The sequence below is a fragment of the Pundamilia nyererei genome, unplaced genomic scaffold (genome assembly GCF_000239375.1).
Source record: "Pundamilia nyererei isolate P.nyererei 1_Seehausen unplaced genomic scaffold, PunNye1.0 scaffold00085, whole genome shotgun sequence".
NCBI classification, from domain to species: domain Eukaryota; kingdom Metazoa; phylum Chordata; class Actinopteri; order Cichliformes; family Cichlidae; genus Pundamilia; species Pundamilia nyererei.
In genome coordinates, this window is record NW_005187486.1 from 108,412 (window position 1) to 125,061 (window position 16,650).

Here is a 16,650-nt window from a genome sequence, read left to right on the forward strand (position 1 = left end):
CATTGAGAACATGGTTGTTGTTCAATAATAAAATTATTCCTCAAAAATACAACTTGCCTAATAATTCTGCACTCCCTGTACAGTTGAGAGTGCAATCTTGTGCGAACCATTTAGATTTCCGTTCTACTACTTTTTACCCCACCTTGCTGGCTGGCTTGATGTCCCACTGCTCCGTCTCCTTGAGCTCGATGAACCCAGCCTCCAGCAGATGCCGGCGACATTCTTCAACCACTGCAGGGCGAGAAAGTGGAGGAAACATGAAGTTTATTTGGTTTTGTTAAAGTCAAACTGATCTATGCAGTCTGACTACATGCCTTACTGTCAGTTCTGGGCGTTGTTTGTCATGATTACTTTTCAACGCTGATTAAAGTACTGAGACAACAGAGACTGAGTTTTAGAGACCTCACTGTCCTCAGTAAATCAATGGGAGCCATTTTCTACTTTTCAGTTGTTTTTCAAACTAGTGAAAACTCAGATTTTGTTAAGCCTAAAATGAGGTAGAGATGAGTTTCAGAGCAAAGACATGACTTTAAAATGTCTATCTCTTCTCAACCAAGTGTGCGAAAGCTATTTAAAAGATGCTACCAATTCAATAATTAAATTACCAAAATAAACCAAAAAAAGTGCAAAACGTTATTACCTTTTGCACTTCATTCCCGTTAAGGAACTGAAAAATTATTTTAATTCTTTGGTTCTTTATTTGTTGTTGGGGATAGAGTTCAGAGGGCAAAGGCTGTAGACATGATGAAATATCTGTTCCATCTCAATCTTATCTCTCTGGCTCAAAGGTGATCTGAACTGCATCTCAGCTGGTTAATGCTGAAACATGAGGACCCGTTTATGCTCTGATTACAACAGAGAGACACTCGCCGTCTTTCCTATCAAACTCAACCTGCTGCCTTCTCTTCACTGATTCTCACTGGTTTTAAAGCACAAAAGCAACAAACTGTCAGCATAAAAAACTTGGTGGGAGGAAAAACAGGTGTCAAATTTAAAATTACACCACAAAGAAAAGAGTGGCATACCGTGGACTCCTATAATGCATGTGTCATGTACAACATACTGAACTGGATGGTATGTGACTGGGCCTGCTTTACTGAAGTTGTTTTACTTTCAGCTGCTTGTTAAACAAACTTTATTAAATGAGAAAACTTTCTCTTTAGAGACAGAAAATAAACCTCAGTTTCCAGCTGGGCATTTATTATAAGAGCAATGGTAAATTCAAATAACTGCTTAATTTTTCAATAATTTCAATAAAAATTATTTTCAATAATAATTTCAATAGATTTTTGTTAATTTAATGGTGTTTTTTCTTTATTACCTGTTTAAGTATTTTCCATGTATTTGTTTCAGTTTTTTGTAATTTTACCAGTTCTTTCTCAGAATATTCCCCTTTTTTACTTTTGCCAATTTTCTTGTAAATGTCATCTTTTTCCTCATGAATTTGTAGGATTTTTTTCTAATGCATTTTTTATTTTTTATTTTTCATCTTGCTAGAATTTTATTTATATCTTTTCTTATGAATTACAAGTTTTCCTTGTAAATTTGGTAGTTCTTTCCCTCAGAAATGGGTGGCAATGTTTACCACATGCACATTTTGTGTAAATTTGCAATATTAATCTTGAAATTTCCAAATTTCTTTTCCTCAAATCTTTAGCCACCTCCAGCTCCTTCTTTTTTCCCCATTTATTCATTTTCTTTCTGTGGCTCTAATGTACTGCCAATACAAATATGCCAGTAAGACTCTCAATAAGCGAGCTACAACAGCCATGCACCAGTAACATTTTTAAGAAGTTGGACTTTTTCTTATTATGCTTACTAAGTACTGAACATGGTCGCCGAAGTAAAAGCCTGCCTCTGACAACACGGAGAAGGTTTGCAATAATACTTTACCTCATTTAAACGGGTGCTGAGCTTCAACAGGACTTTAAATTCAAAGATTTATAAACGGAGTTTGGTTCGGTACAGTTTGGAACTTGGATAAAAAACATTCAACGCTGCCATGTACGTAAGTTCCGTATGATACATATTTTATTACATTTGAAGGGATAAATCCAGAGTTTTGCAGACTTTACCGTGATACGGAGACACTCCTCTGTTGACAAACTGCAGAAACTCTTTGGCTGCTGACTGCACGGCCTCTTTGGAGCTCTTCATGATCAGCGACTAAAGGGGGGAAAAGTATAAAAAGTGTGAAAACTGTGCGCAATAAAGAATAACTTGATCACAGTAAACGCGACAGCAAAGCTAGCAAGATCTTAGTAATCGTGACAAACAGCTAGCGCCTAATTTCAACTTCGGACTGTAAGTTGAGTTCTTATGTAGGATCTGTTTTTGTCCGATAATGGAACTAACGATGTTTTGCTAGCTAACCTAATCGGGACACCCCGAGCTTTCAACGTCTTCTTCGTCACTCTTTTTTTCTTTTTCTTTTTCTTTTGCGACTAAAGTCAACACAGTTGTAAGTGAGGAAGCACCGCCTCCACGTGACGGCTCCACAGTAATCATTGTTATGGCACTTACCTGCATTAACCGGACTTTGATATTCTGAAATGGTACAAAGAAGACGAGCAACGACAGATTAGCTGACAGCGGCGGAGAAAGGAGCAGAGTCACAAACAGCGCAGCAGCGACACCCAGCGGCCAGGAGGCGCAATGGAACTCTCACAGGACTCCGCTTTCAGACTAATTCCTTCATTTAATTATTAATATCAGTCATTACACTTTGTACTGGGTCACTTTTGTGATATATTTTACTTTATTATACCCTGAATTGAAATTTTTAGGTACACTTTGCTAGTACCAAATTGGAGCCACTTTTTTGGCCTTTGGAGCTGCTTCATTTCTTCATAGCATAGATTCAACAAGGTACTAAAAACATGACAGCATCACACAGATGCTGCAGATTTGTCAGCTGCACATCCATGATGACAATCTTTTGTTCCACCACATACCACAGGTGCTCTATTGTGGAGGTTATTTTAGTACAGTTAGCTTATGTTCAAGAAACTAGTTTGACATGACTTTGTGACATTTTCTCCCTCATAAATGCAGCTCACTGGATATTTTCTCCTTTTCTGACCATTCCCTGTAAACCCTAGAGATGGTTGTGTGGGAAAATCCCAGCAGATCAGCAGTTTGTGAAATACTCAAACCAAGAACCATGCCACATCCAAACTTAAATCACCTTTCTTCCTCATTCTGATGCTCAGTTTGAACCTCAGCAGGTCATCCTGACCGTGTTTAGATACATTTGGGAATTGCTTTAATATTATTGGCTGATCAGATATTTGTGTTAACACCCACACTGCTACAGAAAAAATCAGCACAGCAATCAGCTGTTTTAAAATAATACCAAAAGCAGCAGCATACAGAGGCTTCAGATACTGACAAGAGCTTAAACTAAATTCCTAAAATCCATCATTTTCTGTCTTTTTGCAGTGCCAATAACAGATTTAAAATTGCAATGCATTGTTGAGACTTGTGTGTTTCATTAGGCAGACTAACAGAGCCAAATCACCCTCTTTTTTGTTCTCATTTGGTTTTATTTTCTATCTGGAGACCTCTGTGTTTATGCTCCATCCCCCCACCATGCTGCCATTCATCACTGTATCACCAGGGGAACCATCCTTATATAGTCCTGAACACCAAGGGAGGAGGAGGAAGAGGAGGAAAGGCAGAAAATGCTGTAGAGAGGTTTACTTCAGCTGTCAGCTCTTGAGGAAGCCCAGAGGGATGAAAATACATACTCACACATTAGCATTCAGACTTTATTAATAGATGTGAGATCAGTGGAAGTGCTAAACACATTCAGATCGTATGGGATTTAGAATAGTCCTCACACAGAAAATCACAGGATAGATCAATTAGGGAAAGCTTACAGTTATGTTTTAAAGTTAGGCAACCTCTAGTGGCCAGAGTGACAAAGTGGTTGTGAAATACATGTAGAGTAGTTACCTTCAGACTGGACTGGATAAGTGGTAGAAAATAGAATAACTACTGGTTCTTAGATAGTTGGTTCTTGTTCTTGTTCTAGTTGCAGACTGCCAAAGTTCCTTCAAGGCCAAATTTGATCAAGTATTTTTTTGTGTAATCCTGCTGACAGACAATAAACAAACCAAACAAACAAGCAAAAAACAAAAAAAAAACTTAAAAGAAAACTTAGAAAACTCCAAACAGCAGTAACGTCACTGAAGTCTTTCCACCGCTTATGCCTGAATGGTTGGATGGATGGTAAGATGCACTTGAAACTGTCATGAAATGGCAGGCAGCAGGAAGGACCCAAATGCAGAACTCAAAACACAGGGATGAACTGAAGGAGGCTGCTTTATTGCAGTGGCACAACTTACAATACCAAACTAAAACCTAGAAACTAATAACAAAAAACTGGGAAACCACGGCCGGTGATTCCAGGGGGCACAACAGGAGAAACCCAAAAAGCAACACTGACAGAAAGAAACACAGGGCTAAAATACACTGAGGGATAACGAGGGAATGGGACACAGGAGGAGAGCACAGCTTGGACTGATCACACTTGACGAGACTAAATGGAGTCAAGGCTAGAAACACAGACGTGAGACAAAGGACCGTCAAAGTAAAATGACACGAACACAAGGGGAGCACAGAGAACACCTAAACACTGGATGAAAAATAACAAAAAACAGAAATCTCTAAAATATTAATAAACACAAAACATAAACATGGAGTCACCAGCCTTACTGGCGAATTTCTGTCCCAAGCTTCGAAAAAATAATTCTTCCACTTCTTAATGTGAGCTGTTCAGATTTATTTCTGACTCGTACATACAAACAAAAGATGTCACGGTCAAAAAACTATTTGCTGCTACAGCGCACATTTCCATTGCCGTCCTGGCTCACTCTAACCTGCTACCACACATGCGCTGTAATGTTTTCTTACCCGACACAAATTAAACGCGCAGCATTTATTCTCTAACAACATATCATACAAAATTAAACATGTAACATAATAACTGAAACAGTATCAAAAATATTTCTCTATAGATTGGCTCTAACACTGACCTAGATAGGTTTGTTAGGTCTGTTAGCATCTGCACCGTCCACACCAGAGCATGGAGGGTGGTGCTGGCCATAAAAGACCCAACATTCAGCTACAGGAGGTTAAATTTCAGGTGGAAGGATGAGGATTAAGTCTATTTTCATGGCAATTCAGTGGACTGAAATAATCAAAATTGATTTATTTACAGGCTTGAAAGAACGCTGACGTTAGCCTGTTACAGTGTCATTGTCATGTTGTAGAGTGTCGTATTGAAAATAAAAAACATGTATTGTACAGCTCTCTTCATACCCTTTCATATCATATTTTACTTGATATGGTTTACTTTGACCTTGGGCGCTAACAATGAAGGTCAAGGTCAAACGCTTAGCCAACCTCGGCATTCAAGTCCCCCAAGGAGTGTGAAGTTTGACAATGATCCAAAAAAATTGTGGGTAATATAAAGATTTTACAGATTTTGGTGTATTTGGTGTGACCTTGAGCTGAATTTCCCCAAAATTAAATTAGCTCGAGCTGATACCTTAAAAACACTTGACTGCTAACAAACAGACAAACAAACAAACAAATGGAACTGAAACTAGAACGTCCATGAGCTCAAGACATTGGGTCAATGACCGAGGACCAGATGTGATAATCGTGATTTTATTTTGCACCTGCCGACATGAATTTGACATTTTGAGACTAAATTATACAAAGATACACCAGGGAACACAGGGGAATCCTACAATGACACAGAAAACAGATATCAATAAATAAGACTTCTATTTAAAAAGACAAAGAATTTTGTCAGATAACCCAAATACTCATGTCAAACTCTCTTCTTACGAAGACAGCAAAAGAAGCTTGAGTGGATTAAACCAGCATCACATTTCACACTTGTAATGTCTGCTTTGCAACTACATCTAAACACTATTTTAAAAAAATGTCAGCATTTCATCACCACAAGCTAAATATTCTACCTTTTTGTTTAGGCTTTAGATTTGGAAAGATTTAGCGTTATCCAGCTTAGGATCAGTCCACAGAAACCTTTTAAAACATTGATGAGGTGTGAGTTTTCACTGAGAGATTAGTGCAGTTGTACATAATCCCATTAATGAGGTGTCACAGAAAGCCCTGCAGGGCCCTTCAGCAGAAACACCTGAATGAACTGCAGCCTTTTTAATCTCATTATTAAAACCTGTCTGAGTCAAAGTGTCTGTGAGAGACTCGTCTGTGTGGCCTTTATTACCGCGGGATTTAAGAAAGTTACGACTGATTAATGTTGAAGAAACCTTTTAGTTTCTTGAGAAAAAGCTCCTGGAACCTAAAGCTTAAAGTACTTAGGGTGGAAATGCAGACTTATTTCCATTGTTTTGCTTACTGTTCACACTTTCTACCATCATCATAAAGAGGGAGACAACCAGCCAGGGTTCACTATAAATACAACTGAATATATCACATAAAAACAAAAGCGAGACATATAAAACAGCAATTTATAAACTGTTATCTAAAGTAGATGAAATTAAATTGTTGGACAGATCAAAGGTTCATACTACAGTAGCACTGTAGTATGAATATCTGGCTCGGTATGTTTTTGTGTTAGTAATTCCTTTAAAGTTTGACACGGCTCCAGATCTGCCACTTTAAATGCTGGCAGAGGGAAACCTCCCTTTAAATCCCCTTCACACTCACATGTAATGTTATCAGCATTAATGGCACATATTGTTTGTGAATGTGGTATTTCTTTGCTCTGGTATGTACTGCTGCACTCTGTGTCTCAGACTCTTGGGACGGGATAGTTTTCCTTTTTAAGGCAGGTTAGTCAGAGCTCTTCCCCCTCGAATGCTGTCATTAACAACCTGGGCCACCTCACCATGTGAGGACGAGGCTAAGTCTTGAAAGTTGCCTTGCATCCTCGCATTGTTATGATGTGAGATCACAGCGGCAGGGAAAGACGATGTTCGCATGAACCTCGACAGGTCTTCCTTGGAAGTTTATCCTTTTTGTAAAGGATCGGTTCTAGTTTTCATGGATCTGCAAGGATTGGTGTAGGCACAAACTGTAGGTATAGACTATAATTGTTGTCTATATTGAAAATAAAACATTGCTGAGCAAAAGTAGGAAATAAACCCCCCCCCAAATATCATCCTAAATACTCACAAAAAGATTAAAAATAACCCCAAAAGCATGCAGAACTACTACAAAAAGACTCAAACAACCATAAAAGAGTCATGGGGAACAAGATACGGAGAGCCTCAAAATTATTTTACTCCACGTTCTGCATGCAAAAAGTTTTGAGGCCATCTCGAATTTGGCTAGTCAGTGTACCCCACCATATTAAGAAGGAAGTGCAGACTGCTTGTGGTGGATGAATCGTCTCGAATTTTCTCTTGACTGAAGCTTGGACTTTCAAAGTTTCATTCAGCAATATTGTGATAGTGTTTGTCTCTGCCCATCAAGAACTGTCAACATTAACCTTAATTAAGAATAGCTCAACCCTAATTTTCCATCTTCCTTGAGCTAATGTGTTTACATTAGCTTAACCATAGCTCTTTGGCTAGCAGACCATTATATGTTAGTCCAAATTCACTACCTACCAAATATTACTTCTATTTAGTTTTCTGTCTCTACTTACATCAAAGTTATAGCACTGCTGTATTTCCTTTTTCAGAACATGTTTTATCATCTATGGATGTATATCAGCTAGCTACCTAGCTTCCAGCTAAGTTCTAACTAAGCTAAACCTTAAATCCTCTTGTCAATAAACTTTATTGTAACACCTGGGAGAACAGCCACATTGATCATTCAACAGGAATCAAGGAAATTTGGACTATTTTGCTCTTGATTGTGCCTCTATTTTTGTTTGACTAATAAATGCAACACGTGTATTGGGCGAAATATAAACATTACTGCCCCCACTCAGCAGCAGGTCCTGATATGGAAGCTGGCTCCAGAGCAAATCTCATCAACTTTAAAAACCTGAAGTTTTAAATTTTGGGTCAATTTCAAACTATTTTCTCACAATTTTGAGTTAGTATAACACTAACCCTAAATGTAGTGACCTGTATGTTAGCTGTCTCTAACCCAGTAATCTTACCTAAACCTAACCAAGAGCTAGGTCAGCCTAGTTTAACTTAGGTAATTTAGTATGGACATTTAAGTGCCTTTCTCTCAGTTGAGTGACAAATAATTGGGAAGTCTAAAAGTTACATCCACCAGCCACTACAAACTAATATCTGTCGATCAAGTGTATCCAGCAGGGTTATTGAATTAATCCTGATTTTACCCTTAACTTAACTAAATATTTTGCAAGCGTAACCTGAATTTTTGACTTTGAAATGGCAAAAAGCTTTTATTCAGTGGGAGAAAAAAAGCTGCCATAGCCTGCTGCATGACTTCTTCTTCTTGTTTTAATTATTACAGATGTGCCAAACACATGGATGTCCGTACTGATTGCAGACCCTTTTCGTACACTTAGATATGGAAATGCTACACATTGTTGGTTGACTGGTTTAAAAAAAATGAAACAGGTCTATTTTGTTTATGTCCAATATTTTGTTGACCTATCCACCCACCCCAACCTCACACTACACTGTGGCTTTAAAATTCACATGTTTTAAGGCAACTGTGGGACTTCCGCTCGTTAAACATGTTTTGTAATCATTTGCTTAAAATACTGATGAATACTCACATGACCACTCAAAGCCAATAAAAATATCAATATGTTATAAACAAATTGGAAAAAAACCTTATGTCAGCAACTCAAGTAACAGCTTGGACAATGGTTGTTTTTAATTCAGTTTAATTCAATTTTAATTAATTTATATAGTGCCAAATCACAACAATAGTTGCCTTAAATCACTTAGTGACAACAAATGCAGTGTGTTAAGCATGTCTGTTCCTTCCTTTGATCATAATTATGATTGTTTTGCCTTTTTCTTTATACATCCTGTCTTAAGGAAACAAATTTGTGGCTGCATAGAATATGAATGCCTGCAAAAGCAGAAGAAAGTGAAGAGAAAGGGCTGAGGGAGAAAGGAGAGAAGGCAAGGGGGAAAAGGTAGCTGGAGAAGAAATGAAGGCAGGAAAGGAGAGAAGAAAGAAAAAGAATGTAACAAGAAGGGCTAAAGGAGAAAGACAGAGACAGAGGGAGGGCAGTTCCCAGGAAGGAGGGGGGAAATTGAGGAAGGAGGTAACTACAAATAGTTGAGGGCTGCAGGTTCTTCTTCAGTGCTCCTCTCTGCTGCAGCTCTCGCCAGGCTCTCTGTGTCCTCCAACATGGCCTCCTACAGCTCCTCCGGTCAGACCGCCTCATCGTACCGCCGCACCTTCGGTCATGGCACCTACGCCTCACCATCACTCAACCGATCCCTGCTGGGCCACAGCGGCAGTGGCGGGGGTCATGTCACCTCCAGGGTCTATGAGGTGACCCGTACCAGCGCCACACCAGCTTACCGGGTCTCCTCAAGCTACTATGGCAGGCCGGTGACAACCTCCCGGGCATCCGTTGGGCGCTCTTATGCTGGCATGGGCGAGACGCTGGACTTTAGCCTGGCGGACGCCCTCAACCAGGAGTTTCTCACCACACGGACCAATGAGAAGGCCGAGCTGCAGCACCTGAATGATCGTTTTGCCAGCTACATTGAGAAGGTCCGCTTCTTGGAGCAGCAGAACCAGGCGCTAGTGGTGGAGGTGGAGCGCCTGCGAGGCCGTGAGCCCACGCGCATTGCCGACCTGTACGAGGAGGAGATGAGCGAGCTTAGGAGGCAGGTGGAGATCCTGACCAATCAGAGGTCACGCATAGAGGTGGAGCGGGACAACCTGCTCGATGACCTGGATAAACTCAAAATCAGGTGGGAGGAGCAAGAAGAGTCATGCGTCTTACTAGCTTGTTTATTCTTGTTTATTCTGACATGACCTTTATATATTATGACAAAAAAGAGCTTTACTTAATTTTAAAGTAAAAATCTTTATAGACTTATAGTGAGTCTTCGAACAAATAAACAATTTCAAAAATAATTTTAAAATAAGTAAACTGAAAATATTTCTTAAAAACACAATATTATATATATATATACACAAGTACACAATACTTGTCCCATACACTTAACAGTTACAGAAATATTGATATTACCATAATTTAAGCAACAACCTGGAGCATTTACCCACTGTGTGGTGTAACTGGAACTAAAATGTGACAAAACCTCTGCAGGTTTTTGCATTTTATTGCACTTTTCTGTGAACACTTGCCAACTGCTCAACAAGCAGTAGTGAAAAATTGTGATGCAAAATGAAAAGACGTGTGTGGAGTGGAATAATGAATGGAGGAATGAGGTGATACATAGGCTTGTGTGTGCTAGATTCAACCAGCCGTGTGGGAGATGATCTGCTGTTTGTTGCAGTTACAGGAAGTATTTTTAAACCCTGGTTCCTCTGTGCATCTTATTGGTTTCACAGATTGTGCTCTTTACAACAGATTACTTGATTATACGTTTGCTATTTTCAAGATATTTCCTAAATACTCTAAATATATTTTAAACATATTTTGTATAAATGCAAAGCTGTTTAAATCAAAATATAACAGGATCATTTATACATCATCACAGGAAGAAGATTACAGGTGAGTCATGAGGATGAGTGCCTTACAGGGGGTATTTTGGGTATAAGGATGTTAGAATGTAGAGGGGCGTATAATCAGATAAATCAAAGTAAAACATATATTTGACTGAAGCTTAACAATAATAATGCTGCTAAAATATTACAATCAGCAAAAATAAACCAAAGTATTTTATTAGGTCATCTAAAAAGTATAAATAATCTATGTAATCCTGCTAACAACATGTTTATGCTGTGGTAAAAAATCTCTGATAATAAAGGGTTATACCAAACATCGGAATATCAGTGAAATGTTATTTTTACTAACCTTGGCACAAAAGCTAAAAAGCTATCTGACTATTACAAAAGACTCTTAAATAGTGTAGGGTGCAAGCTACCGAGAAACAAGCTGCCAAATGAGTTTTTCCCTCATTTGAACTAATGAGCAAGATTAGTGACCACATAATTAATCAATCTTTATCTAATTAAATGCATAGCTTAATAACATTAAGTCATGTGATTTTCATAAGCAAGTTATTTGGTAGTTACTGCTACTTTACTTGGCTACGCTAACTAGGCTAAACAGCAATAATTACTATCTATATAAATATTATGTAGATAGTAATTCTCTGTTATGATTAGATTCAATATTTGTTGTAATATAACAAATTACTTTATTTTTTTAACTAATATAGAAATAATGACCTAGGTTAATAAATTAGTATTGACTTAAAGAAATTTAATATTGAGCTTAACCGCTAGTAATAATAATAATAAAAGTAATAAAAATGTATACTTTATTGATCCCTGTGGGGAAATTACTCTCTCTGCATTTGACCCACTCGCTCAGTGAAGCAGTGGGCAGTCACTAAGCAGGTGCACCGGGGAGCAGTGTGTAAGAATGGCACCTTGCTCAGGGGTACCTCAGGGTAGCCATTCAGTGGATTCAAACCCCTGACCGTCCGATCATGGGGCCTCCACTCTACCTACTGAGCTAAACTTCTTGTTACTTTTTTCTCCATTATAGTTGATTTGGTTTGGTTGGTTTTTTATTTAATATAATACATTAACTTCCTAAAATATAAAAAAAAAAAAATTAAACTGTTGATTAATGTGTCTGTTTGAATACCATTGAACTCGTAGGCTAATTACAGTAGTAATTAATAATTTCCAAATTAAGCATCCTTTATTACTTTCTTCTTTATTATGATTAGATTTAACTGGAATATTTATGGAATATAAAAAAACATTTTCTAATTTATCAACGAATATTGAACTTATGAACAGGATTAATTACTGTGTGTTTAATAAGATAAGTTTAAATATGTACCTTAATTTCTGTATTAGGACAGTTAGCTTATAGTGCCAACAACTAACTACTGTCTGGTGTTAAATTAGATACAACTCCATTATTTGAATAAAAAAGCTGTGTTTTTAATAACTGGAAAAGAAAATTTAATTTATTAATTTAATGAAAGACAAAGCTGGGAAATTATGTTAGTTTTAATATCTTATAATTAGCCTCATTGTAGTTGATTTTTATATATTTTGTTTAATTTATACAGCATTATAAAGTTTATATGAAAATATAAAATGTAACTTCATCAATAAATATGTTCATTATAAAATAATTTTATATTGTAAGCTCTGTTACCACGCTTCTGACAAATTCAATTTGAGTTAAATGATAGAAATTGTAATTTTCTTTCCACGTAGCTCTTTATTTAATAATATTATTTATTAATATTATTACTGCATTGTTATTTACAGCATGACAAGTCTTGCTATTCATTTTACACCTGCAGAGAAATGAGAGAAGTGTGATCCCCTGAAAACTCCAAAGCGAATATTTAAATAGGCGATGATTATAGAGGCATTTTGCAAAGCTCAAACCAGTCTGCATCGATAAATATACTTGTGCGCCATGATTTAACTTTAGGCCTGACATAATGATGAAGTGCTCCTGAGCATAAAATTCTTCAATCAGTCCATTCAAAATGTGACATAAACTGCTGTTAATCTCAGAGCTGAGCATCATTTTTCTCTGACTCCAAAAAGCATTGGTGACTGATTTGATGTGATTAATAGACATGTGTGTGTCAGTGTGTGTGTTACTACTTGAGACTGACCAAAGTTAGCGCTAATCACACACTGTGTTTACATGGCTCTCTTCTATAAAAGGAGAGGAACAAGCTCACACATATCTGAAGGATCTGTCCTTTCTCTGTCTGCAGTTTACATTTTTAACAAGCAAAAGTTCATTTCTTTCCTTGTGGTTGAGACTTAAAGGCGCTCTTCTGACACCTTAAATAATTAAATGTGGTAGGCAGTGTGTGTTTTGACTTTACTGGACAAAAAAAGTTGCCATGATAACCTTTAAGCATTTTGTATTTCAAGAGTCAAAGATCAAACAAGCCTCCTAACCTCCTCAGGCTTTAGAAAATCTATTCCACAAGGGGAGTCTTTAACCGATCAGTGACCTTTACAGGGTATAAAAAGTGAACAAGTTCAAGTTAAAGGATGCACTTTCATCTTTTATTTTGAAAAAGTGTCCTTTTAAGCTCAGACTGTAAAGTAATGGACTTCCAAGTCTGAAGCCAATGTGGAATTGTGCTAAACCTGCATTGTTTCTAATTGCCAGCAGGGGGCGTCACCTCTGGATGTTAGTTTCAAATCTTATTTATTACAATATAATGTTTATTTTCTACATTTTTCAGACCATTTAAGGTTAGAAAGGATGATAAAGAAGGATGTGCAATCAGGCAGGCCACCTTGTGTGCAGTCACGTCTGGTTTAAAAACACCAAAATGAAAATGCTAAACCTGAGGCGTCACTAACCAATGGGTGAGAGCACACTGGCAACATCCATCTTTTATATACAGGCTATGAAACGATGCATCTGTGAACTTATTAGCCTAATTCAGCTTTAACGTCTTTCTGCAGAGCTCCCTGGTGTGTGGACAGCAGCTTCTACAGTGTGTTCAAACCAATCATTAATCCAGCTGCTCATTAATGGCTCTCTGTCTGAAACCATGCTTTGTGTCTCACTGTCCTGCAGACTCCAGGAGGAGATTCTTCAAAAAGAAGAAGCAGAAAACAACCTGGCTGCTTTCCGAGCGGTATGTCCCACTCTCATTTCCTGTACTTTCCCCAATAAATACAGTGTTAGAGGGCAAAGGCTGAGATGGTTCAGACATGCAGAAGAGGGATAGTGGATATTTGTTACTGGACAAAGGATGTTGAAGATAGAGCTGCCAGGCAGGAGGAAAAGACAAGTTCACAGTGAAGAGTCATGGATGTAGTGAAGGAGGACACACAGGAGGAGGAGGATACTAGAAGATAGAAGAAGAATGCTGAAGATCATAGAAGCAAAAACATAAAAAAATAACTATAAACATAACAAAATAATATAATTATGATAATAATATTAATATAATAATATCAATGTGATAAATAAAATGTATCTTCGTTTTTTCTGTTACTTTTTGGTGTACTATGGCAGACTATGGATGTAAGAAGGCTATAAATCTGGGTTACAACATTTTAAAAGGGAAAATACTGTTAAAAGTTTTGTACTTCTAACATTTTCAAAGCCATCAAGTGGACTGGATTAGTTGGTCTGCATTTTTGGCCCATGGGCCATATGTTTGCCATGTTTCACAATAATTAGCCTGCTGGTGTGGCAAACTTAATGGAAGTTTGTAATATATGCATTTTTTTTATCATTATACACTTTGATTCAATGGAAAATATGTCGATAATTATTCCATGATTATCAAATTTTTACATAAAATGAACATTTTTAATGTTGCAGGATGTGGACGCTGCCACTCTGGCCCGTCTGGACCTGGAGAGACGCATCGAGACGCTGCAGGAGGAAATCGCTTTCTTGAAGAAGATCCATGAAGAGGTTTGTTCTTCACCCTCTTCCATCTTTACCACTCGCTGATCCCAGCTCCTTTATCAGGGTTTAAAATGCATTCATAAGTGTTTTATTACACTGCTGCCATCAGCGTAGGTTCTTCATTTAGTAATAAGTAGATTATAGAGGACTTTAGGGAGGAAAGGTGTCACAAATTGTTGCTTTAAAATAAATCTGTCAGTGAGGCACAAACAAGCTTCACAGGATTAAGAATGTGTGTTGAGCTGTGTGACAATGCTCTCGGTCTGTCTTGGCATCTGTTAGAACATCTGTCTCTGTGTGTGTGAGATGACAAACGAGAGGGTTTGGGGAGTTTTCACTTTCAAACACGCACAGAATTGCATTGTTGGCAGCAGGCCCGGGCAGCGTGGCAGTAGAGCTCTGAAATCTCCCACAGCAGATGTAAGGCTAAAATTACTCTGTGTACCAACCGGCGGACAAATCCTCATCTCTGATCAGCATGGGCTTCGTTCTGTCTCCAGCCTGGAGCGATTACTACATGATGCCAAAGTAGTGTGCTCGACATGGCCTAGGGTTACTCAGAGTGGATTAAAGTGTTAGAAACAGTTTGGACTAAAATTAAGTCACGTTTTAGACAAAAGGAGGAATAAAACCTCAGAAGGTCTGATGACGGTGAATCTTTTTTTACTTCACATCTGCAAATTAATTTGCAACACTGTATAAAGAAAGAGGAAGAAAATCCTGATAACATCTTAAAGCGTCTTTAACTTGGATTCTTTAATTTCATACTCTTATTATCTCCTTGTACCACTTGTTTTTATTACTGTTCTTTTCCTTGTTCTTCCTGGTTTTCTTGTGATAATTATTTTTCTTCCTCTCATTCTTGTTCTAGTTATTATTGTTCTTTTATTCTTTTTATCTTCATTATTATTAGTCTTGTTTCTGTTGTTTTTCTCCTTCATGTTGTAATAATTAGCAGGTTTGAAGCTCTGTGCTCACTTACTCAGATGTTTGTTCCTTGTGTTTTGTTTGTTTAGTTTTTTATTGGTATTTTATTTAATTTATTTTATAGCATTGCTAATAGTTCACCATCTGCACATTCTATAGCTTCATTTTAGCTTCTGGGAGATGCCAACTTTTCTGGTCGTTCACTGCCAAGGCTTACTGTCACACATCAGGTCCTCATTAATCATATTTGTAATTTAATCATGGTTACTACAGTTAGACTTCAATTGCTTTTTTCTGTATTAAGCCAGACTGGGTTTGTGTCCTAAACAACAAGGAGAGATAGTGATGTTTAAAACTACGTAAGGTTTGTTATGCTCTATAACTGGATAGCCATCCATTCATTTTCCTCAATTTAACTGGTGATGTTTAAGGCCTATCCCAGCTGTCATAGGGCCAGGGCACTGGTACATCTAGCACAGATGACTAATTTGTCATAGAGCTCACACAGAGAACCGATGGGAAGAGGCGTGAGTTTCTAAAAATGGGCTCATTGAGTCAGCACGGATAAGATCTTGGAGAGACTACGGCTGCTGTGAACACTCAGAATAAGATCTCTGACTGCAGACTGGATACATCTCGGAAGGGCTAGCTCGAAATAACATCTCTGTGCGCAAATTGGATGACATCTCGGGGAGGCACACTGCCGTGAGTTCTCAGAATCGGCTCTTTGAGCACAAGAATGACAATATCACAGAGCGCAAGTTTGATAACATCATGGCGAAGCTCGCAGCTCTCCAACGGGAGATTGAGAGACCAGTGTTGGACTGTAGAACTGCTTTGAAATTCATATGAGCTGTTCGCACTAAAGTAAAAACCACCATCACTTATGCAGATACCCCTTTGGCACCAGCTGCGGTCTCAAGGCTGGAGCCAAACAAAAACACCCTGATAACGACTGTGTTGAGTCTGTTCCTTCCCATTCCATGCAAGGCCACCTGGGTTGGCTGGAAGACTGTTTACTTAACCTAGCAGGGCGAAGGACACTGTCTCAGCTGAACTCTGGACACGCACACACATACATATACACTGATATGCACACACTCATCCCCCCTCCCTTTCCAAATGCCTTCGACACTTATTCCCTTCCGATGCTGACGGTGGATCAAGGAGACCAGCGCACGCAGGCCCGGATGTACTGTCTAAATCGGCTG

The 16,650-nt window shown here is 38.2% G+C and overlaps 2 protein-coding genes across 3 annotated transcripts in view; one reads left to right on the forward strand and one right to left on the reverse strand.

Moving 5' to 3' along the window:
- The window catches only part of dnpep (aspartyl aminopeptidase), a 14,567-nt gene extending 11,923 nt beyond the window's left edge, over positions 1-2,644 (reverse strand). The window contains exons 1-3 of one of the 2 annotated variants that reach the window (XM_005738630.2): positions 2,524-2,644; positions 2,076-2,166; positions 143-231 (exon numbers count right to left, since the gene is read on the reverse strand). In XM_005738630.2, the coding sequence (XP_005738687.1) occupies positions 143-231; positions 2,076-2,166; positions 2,524-2,529 (186 nt within the window). In that variant the 5' untranslated portion in view covers positions 2,530-2,644. Of the gene's footprint in view, positions 1-142; positions 232-2,075; positions 2,167-2,373; positions 2,499-2,523 lie in introns of those variants that run through there. The other variant, XM_005738631.1, reaches the window with a different exon arrangement.
- A 6,611-nt stretch (positions 2,645-9,255) lies between these two features.
- desmb (desmin b) overlaps positions 9,256-16,650 on the forward strand; it is an 11,716-nt gene continuing 4,321 nt past the window's right edge. The window contains exons 1-3 of the mRNA XM_005738632.1: positions 9,256-9,866; positions 13,667-13,727; positions 14,423-14,518. Coding sequence (XP_005738689.1) covers positions 9,292-9,866; positions 13,667-13,727; positions 14,423-14,518 — 732 coding nt within the window. The 5' untranslated portion in view covers positions 9,256-9,291. The remainder of the gene's footprint in view (positions 9,867-13,666; positions 13,728-14,422; positions 14,519-16,650) is intronic.